This window comes from Tursiops truncatus, chromosome 13 (genome assembly GCF_011762595.2).
Source record: "Tursiops truncatus isolate mTurTru1 chromosome 13, mTurTru1.mat.Y, whole genome shotgun sequence".
Taxonomy (NCBI): domain Eukaryota; kingdom Metazoa; phylum Chordata; class Mammalia; order Artiodactyla; family Delphinidae; genus Tursiops; species Tursiops truncatus.
This window is the reverse complement of record NC_047046.1, coordinates 38,637,581-38,646,031: the sequence shown is the minus strand read 5'-3', so window position 1 is coordinate 38,646,031 and position 8,451 is coordinate 38,637,581. Positions and strand designations below refer to the sequence as shown.

Sequence of the window (8,451 nt, the reverse complement as noted above, 5' to 3'; positions counted from 1 at the left end):
TTACAGATGAGGAAAATGAGAGCTGGGTAACTTGCCCAAGGTCACAGAGAGCACAGACTTGAAACCTCGTGGTCTGACTCCAGACCCTGCTTTCTTAACCTGCTTTCTGTCCCAGCCCACCATAGGGTGTCAGGGTACAAGCGAGCTTCACCGACTTCCCCAGACACACACGCACACACACACACATCCCAGGCCTGAGTCTGGCTTCCAGCACCACCCCACCACAAAGGAAGACGTCCCTTCTCCTGATTCAGACTGGACGCCATAGACCGCTGTAATCAGTACATGAAAAATGAGCCACAGTTAGGGAGCCAAAATGAAACGCCATCATTTTGTGTTGTGAAACAGCCTCCCGATTTCCTGAAATCCATGCAGCAACATAGAAGAAACAAAAGGGCTGTTCAAATCATTTTATATCTTCGGCTGAATGTAAAGACTTTAACTTCAGATGAGCTTTGAGATATCACAGCACTTCGTAAAAGGGAGGAACTAGAAAGGAAATCATTCTGTTTCTGGGCCACAGAGTATTTTTCATTCAGAGGAAAAGAAACTCTGGCCTTTTAAATTGTTTTTAAGGATTGATCCTAAACAGAATGCTTATAATCACAGAAATGTCTTATAATACTGGGTCCTTTTCACTTATAAAGTTGTCCCCAATGCAAGTTGAAAGTTGATAACTCGACTCCATGTGCCAACTTCAAATGAACCAAGGTATAAAACAGCTCCAAAAGGACAATTCATTGAAAAGAAGGCCGTAAGGCAATTTGCAAACGTCACATGCACTTGCTTTATATGAATAGCTATAGCCACATACAGTATCAAAATGAAACTATAAGGGAAGGAATTCACTGTACAGAAGACAAAACAATACCCTTTTTATTTTTAAAACTCTGGTGAAATAGGTTTCCATATGACATCCCATTTTTTAAAAAATTAACGTAAACCAACCTGCCTGTGGGTTAGTCACGCTACAGAGACCTCATCATAGTGTGTACAGATGCCTAGAGTATTTACAAATGTTATCTGTTAGGTAGTAAAGTTTTTGTTGCCATTTTTCCAGCACATATTCCACAGTAAAATAAAGGGGAGATATTGGTGTTCTTGTACAAAAATTCTTAACAAATGGATAAGGCAATTTACCTGAGAGAAGATTTGTTCTTGAAATATTTCTCTTTTCACAATTGGAAATATAGAAATGGGATGTAGTTGTAAAAGAAGCATAAGAATGTCTAAGTTTACATTTTTTCTTTTAAATTATTTAAGTACCATTAAGTTAAAATGTTTACATTCATTATAAAAAATGTTGTTAAATCTTATGCAAATGATTTAACACTGATTGCTGCAACGCAAATTGCACTTTTAAAAAAAATTATTGTATACATGGAAGAAAAATATCTTTTGTTTGCTACCCTGTTTACAAATTCAGACTGACTTCAGGTCAGTCACACAATATGAACTTTGAGAAATGTCAGTCACAGTGTATGTTACAGTTACGATGCAGTCCTGCAAACCGAGTGATATTTTTGACAGGAGACCTCAAGAACCGACTCAGCCTCCAGAGGCGTGTACCAAACGAATGGTCTTCTCCACGAGCGCATGTGAAATCTGGGGGCGGAAAAGGTATGAAGAAATTCTGGAATAACCAAAACCGATCAGAAGACGCACAGGAATTGGGGCAATACACATAAAACTTTTGTTTAAAAATCTCTCTCAATATTCCTTAGCAGGCAAGGCCCCGCTTCCTAGTCCAGGTTTCTGGAAGTGGCACACTGGACATCAAATCCCCTGGCCGACCCTGGAAGTGGCCGTGGCTGGGGAGGCTGTGGGCTGCTCTGGCCCTTCTCCCGAGCCGGTCCATCGTCTCCCTGGGTCTTCAAGACAGGGCCAGGGTGCTAAAGGCTGAGCAAGCCTCACGGGAGATACATCTCTTTCAAATAAAGGCACGGAAATCCTGTGTCAGAGGAAGATGTCCAGTCGGCATCCTCAGCCCAGTCCGGACTGCTTGCCAAGAAGATCACGAAGGCGGTCCCACGGGCCCCGGCTGTGTCCTCCTCCTGTTACCCGTGGCCGCTCAGGCCAGGGCCAGGGCACACCAGGAATCCTGTCTCACCGACGACGTGACTTCGGCCGGCGAGGCCAGGCTGACGCCGATGTACAGCCCATCTTGACCTGAGTACTTGAGCTCGCTGTTCTCGGGATTAGCGCTCTCCCCTGCTCCAGACATCACTGAGGCGCCTGCCTGATGGAAGAGGGGGACGGAGAGGAGAGAGAGAAGGGGAGAGACAGTTACCAATAAATTGTCAGGCAGCTGGTCCCTGCTAGGTAAACATTCGGGGACAAGTGAGACGGTAGCACAGCTGGCAGAGCTGCTCCCTGGGCGGTATGGTGCCATTGACCTAACTCGGGCGATTTCTGCTCTTAGAAACAGCGTCCTATTCACGCCATTAACTCGTGGCAGGAACCACCAGGCAAGATGCGCAGCTGGACGCAGGTAGGAAAGGGGAACTGGAGGTGGCCTATTTGTAAAAAGTGCCAAACACTCAGATCTCCGACAGTGAAACAAACCACACCACGTAGGTCAACAGGCCTTAAGGATGCCCACACAATCTAATCACTGCAAAAGAGAAAAGGCAGAGCACGGCGCGTACACACACGCGCGCGCACACACACACACACAGCGGAACCACGAGGCTTAGCAGTTCTATCAAAGTCTGAGAAGGAAAGATACACAGTTCAGCAAGACCTGATAAATGAAATTTTTGAGCCCTGACTTCATGGAAAATTAACCCATGCATACACAGGATTTAATTCTTCCCTAAAGCACAGGCCACGTTTGAAGCAGACCATGTGATAAAGAAAATGCTAACATCCTATATCTGTCATGATCGTGGCAATCATTTCTTGAAGCAAAAGGTCACCTTTCTCTTGTTTCATTCCTTCCTTCCTTCCATCCAAATAAGAAAAGCCAAATAGCAAACATGATATAATTTAGTAAAATCAAACCAAAATAACTAAAATCATGTTTAGACTATGGTTTGAGAAAACAGTTGCATTTGACTTTTTTTCTTTTAAATCTAGCCATAATCACATACTTGTGAATCATGCTTTCTTTCCTTCTAAAAGCTCTGAAGCCCATTATTTCTTCTGAGCTTTCAGGGTTCCATTCCATAAACTACTGGACACTTGTTTTTTAACACAGGTAGAACATCTTGTACTTTTCAAAGCACTCCTTTTCTACATTCACAATCCCATTAAATCCTAAAACATCCATCTGTCTGGCCAAGTTGACGGTACATCCACTTCAGAGAAATACAGGGCACCAGACACTGAGGGAACTGAAGGGAAGGGCCCCAGACCCTCCGTGGCTCCACTCAGGAGCCTAGCAGTCAGCGTGGTCCTACCCTCTCCCAGAAAAGATCTGGTTTTCTCTCTGACCCTCACAATAGCTGTATGGGACTGAGAGGTAGGATTTTGGGAAGTGTGACCATGGAACTTCCTGTCCACCCATCCCAATTCCCTCCCAGCTGGACAGACCAAGTGTGGCCCCACCACAGGTAACGAATCCTTCCCTTTCCTAGCAAAAATGAATGTTTGTGCAAAGCCAGCAACAGTCCCTACCTCTGCCCCCAAACTTCTTTTTAAATAATACAAACTTAAAGATGTAAACCAAGGGCTTTGGGTGCCTAAAAAAGCAAATTTCACAAACTCACTGAGATGTCTAAAATTTAAAATAGATTCTTGTGAAATAGATGAAATAATCCTGTCAAACAAACTAAAGCTATGGATTTAGTTACACGTAGAAATACGGTGATTACTTTTAGCTCAGAACCTCGGCTATAAGCAAACTCAACATAGATCCAGATTTAACCCCCAAAGAAATACACAAAAGGATGCTATTCAATTACAAAAAGAGTCTTCATTTTAGAAAAGAGCTATCATACAACTAGTAGAAAGAGTGAGCTCCCTTATAAATGACTAATGTCATACCCAGCTTGGTATTATCTACCTATTCCCCAAAAAGGCACATTTGCATTTATCTGACTAAATCTGACTTCACCACAGCAAGTGCTATTTTCTGAAATGGAGGGGGTGCCTGGACTGACCCAGGAAGCAGCCCACCTCAAATGGCCAGAAATGCTGAGACAGCAGAGGGGTCTGCCGTCACCACAAGTCGCAACAAGAAACATGAGCAGGGCACCTCGGCCCCGGGGCCGAGTCATTCCCAGGTTGTGTGGGGAACTAGGACACGCACGCACTCGAAAGTAAGACCACTCAACAGTTATCGTGAGTTTATGAGTGTCTGAGACAGGGAGGTAGAACAAGAGGTCAGAGAAGGAATCGCAGAGGGGAAAGGATGCCCGGGGACAGCCACAGGCAGCCTGCACGGTAGGACCAGCACGGACTTTCAAATTCTACCCTGGTTCAGCCACCCACCTCCTGAGCTTCCTCCTTGGGAAACTGGCCCTACCTCAAGCATGTTTGTGATGATTAAGTGAGCTAATGTGTGCAGGCACGTCAGAACGCCTTGCCACGTTAAATATTCCATGAAGGGAAGCTATTGCTGTGGGTGAAGAAAGGGTGCTCAAAATTGGAAGCATGCAGGATGTGGAGAGGTCTGTTCACAAGACAAGACAGCTGAAAGGGAAGGATATTAAGCAATGAGTCAGAAAAGATTCTGTGGGAGAGAGAAACTAGAGAGTCTGACCTAGAACTTTCTGTGCCTCAGTTTCCTCACCTAGAAAATGGAAATAAAGAGGCACATATGTCAGAAGGTTGCTGCAAAAGAATTAAATGAGTGTATGTAAAGCCCTCGTGAAAGTGTCTGACAATAGTCAAGACTACACACGTATGTGCTATTGACACTATGAGAATTTTGTTATTGTAGTGAAGGAGCGTGGACCTCACTCAATCTCCCCAATGTCAGCCTTCACCAGGCAAGGTGCCGCCATCACTGGGTGGGAGCAGCCCTACGAACTCAGCCAGAGCTAAGTGAAAACCACCACAGCCATGACCTTATTCTAATCATCACTGACGGCTCTGCACAGAGAGAAAGCAAGGTGCTCCTGCAGCCCTTCAAAAGGCTCATCGTCCTTTTTCAAATAAGCCGCATTAAAGAGACCTTAATACCCTGAACATTAGTCTTACACCTGAACAACAGTCCCGAAAGCTACTGTTGAAATACCTATTTACTGTCTTCTTTGTTCAGACAAAAACGTTAAGCTATATGGCAGGCAAACCCCAAATTACATGAGTGATGAGCTCCTGAAAAAAATATCAGCTCATTGGAAATCAAAAGCAACATTTGAGTTTGTCAGAAAAAAATACAACAAGTACTTGTGCCCAAGGTTTGAGAACCTTATTTTTAAATGGGGATATACTATTTAAACACGGAATGCTGCGATGCACAGCGTTTTTTTCTATGTCAGTCATACCTCAGTAAAAAATAACTTGAAATTTCATGTCACAATACATAATGAGACCATCACGATGAGATCAGATGGGATGGATAACGCCAGCCCCCTCATCCCTGGCTGGCGGGGTTATACCCTGGCGCACACCTTAGAAGGTAGTTAGCAAAGCCATCAAGAACTTTATACCCTACTTAGCTCTGTAATTTCACTTCTGGAAATGGATTACAAGGAAAACATTCAAAGGGATGGAAAGGCTCCCCACAGGAAGACATCCATTGCAGGGTTACTTATAATAGTGGAAACCATGGAAATAATCTAATGTCTCATAATATAAGGATGGTTTGGGAACGAAGGGATATCTGCTTAATGAACTATTATGCAAGTATTAAAAATAATAAGATCATGTAACAAAATGGAAAAAATCCTGTAATGCAATGTTAAGTGAAAAACAGCAGGATAGAAATTCTAGGTCATAATTACAACTTACCCATGTGCATGCAAATGTATTTCAAGAGAACCCAGTGTGGGGTGGGAGACTGAGGACCACCTGGGAGGGCCCAACCAGTTAGCCACGTATACCTTCCTTCTGAATATTTTAATTGAGTGGCTTACTGCCGTCTAACTCTGGGGGAGAGGAACAGAAACATGAGGCACCAGTACTTGAGAGCCAGCCTGGACAGTCATAAAGCAGCATGAAAAACAGGGGGGAATCAGAGTGGAGGGAGGATCAGATGGGCCCCCATGCACCCCTGAGGTCACCTCTGAGCCATCTGGCATAGGCTGGAACCCAGCCAGCCATGCACGTGTGCAACACAGTTCCAGGTACGTGAAAACCCCAGACACAGTACACAGATGGGTGCAACAGTATAACCTGAGGTCTTGAAATGGGCATTCTAACAGCAGAAGAAGACTAGAATTAGCACAACTCTCCTTAAGAAACCTGGCTTGTCACATTGTCATCTTAAGTGCCTTCCCTTCACTGGGGATATTCACGAGCTACCTCTCAAGAATCAGTTCAATCTGGGGGGAAAAAATTATTAGGACCCTGGACCCAGTACACACACACACACACACACACACACACACACACACACACACACCCCAATATAAATGCCAATTGGTTAAGGTTTTCCCACGTCTACTTAAATCCCTGAAAGGATCAGATCGCAGACATCTCAACACGGCCAGAGCAGGCACGTCACTAACCCCAAACCAGCCTAATCCCCCGAAAGTTCCTGAACAACAGTAGAGGAGAGTGCGCCGGACGCCCACAGCCGAGCCATCCTTCCTTCTTTGGGAGGCAGCTCCGCCGGGCGAGGTCCTGGCTCTTTCTCTGATCAAAGTGCAAGACGAGGGTGGAGCAGAAATCTGTTCTGTGTTATCACTCCCAGCTTATCGGCCTCCACCCTCCCACTGACGACTGAAAATCGGGGCACTTCCTGTTGAAAGAATGTGTTATCAGCCCCGACCCAGGCCGGGCTTAGCACTGCAAGCAGGCCCGGTCAGGTGGGGGACCCACAGCCACTGGCCGGACGCCCCCCTCCTAAAGGAATAAATGACTTCAGGGACAAGTCGCGGCTGCAGACCTGGACGTGGAAAATCTCCACTGGCCCGTGAGGCAGCACAGTGATCTTTGGATCACCCAGATGGTTTTGCTGTGAAAATAAGCCTTCGCTCATTTTCGGACACGTATCTAGATGTCAAGGGTTTCTGACTTGCTGAGCTCCTCTAGCCGATGCCCAGCAGTGTCTGGCTCACAGTGGGCTCGCCAGCCATGAGCCTTGTCACGTCCCATTACAGGCAGGCCCAGAGACAGCCTCCCACAATACCCACGAAGCAGCTCTGGAAAGTGACACGTCAGAGCAAAGGGAAACCTTAAAGGACACAGCCTTTCCAGAAGAATTACAGAGGTTCTCTGGCTTGTGAATTATAAACAGGAATTTCATTTTTGAGGAAGAAAACCAAAAAGGAGTCCGCTGGGGTGTGCTCTGTCTGCCTGCCATGCTATAATCTCTCCTAACGCTGCCTCACAATCTGGAGAAACAAACCTGGCACGCCCGGCAGGCTGGGGGGTGCGCGATCATTCCCAGAGCACAGGATTTTGAAGATGATCACACTGCCTCCTCCGTTTGGATTCGGGCTGTCAGCTTCCACGGCCTCTGGTCTGTCCTTCCTACACATCTAAGCAAGTTGTGGTTACAGCTTTTCCTTGTGTGAGGGGAAGCCAGCCACCCCTCACTGCCAAAGCTCTCTTCTCTGCTTTCGTCACCTCTAGGTTAGACTCTGGTGTTTGATGGCATCCTTCCTCAAAAGAAAAATTAAAAACTCTGTCTAAGTTCCTAACAAAGGAGAAACACTTTCAGATAAACCTTAACTTCCACTCTAAAAACCAAGTTCATTTCAGTTTGGATGGAGGGAACAGGACCAGACACAAAAGTGCCCCAATAGTTGAGGAGGTAACGCTAGGAAGATACACAAACACACACGGGTTCTGTCTCCACCAGGACACGTGAAAACCATCAATCACAACAAAACCCTCTAAGTCTCCCACAAGGGCTCAAGAAAGCTCAAGAAGGGAGAGTCACGGTCACCTCAGCCGATGACCCAACTCAGTGTTTAGCAGAATCGTTTATTTTTTTGTAATTTAGCAAACAAATTCCTTACTGAGGAGAGCTCACTGGCTGTCCCCTTGACCCCTCGTGCCCCTTCTGGGCCTGAGCTGGCAGGGTTATATCCACAGCCAGGATGCTTCTCTTTTCAAGGAGGGAAAGAATTATTCTACACACACTCTACTCTGGACAAAGGAGCAAACTGTTTTATGCATCTGTACATACACACAGCAAGCATGTTGTGATAAAGAAAGGCATGGCCCCAAGTTTATAAGTACTCTGGGATTATCAGCAAAACACTGATGTACAAATAGAAATTGCAAGAAGAAGGGTTTGTCCCACAACTTGAAGTCACTGGCCTACTAAAGAAAAAGTTTATCTTTGGAAACGAATCAACATGGACGGCTTTATTCTAGTCAAATTCAGTGGTG

At 45.5% G+C, this 8,451-nt stretch overlaps 1 protein-coding gene across 4 annotated transcripts in view; it reads right to left on the bottom strand.

Annotated features, from left to right (window-relative positions):
* Positions 1-202: 202 nt before the first annotated feature.
* The window catches only part of GATA6 (GATA binding protein 6), a 30,938-nt gene continuing 22,689 nt past the window's right edge, over positions 203-8,451 (bottom strand). For 2 of the 4 annotated variants that reach the window (XM_073790583.1, XM_073790584.1), the window contains exon 7: positions 207-2,239. In XM_073790583.1, coding sequence (XP_073646684.1) covers positions 2,072-2,239 — 168 coding nt within the window. In that variant the 3' untranslated portion in view covers positions 207-2,071. Of the gene's footprint in view, positions 2,240-8,451 lie in introns of all 4 variants that reach the window. The other 2 variants (XM_073790585.1, XM_033837936.2) reach the window with 2 other exon arrangements.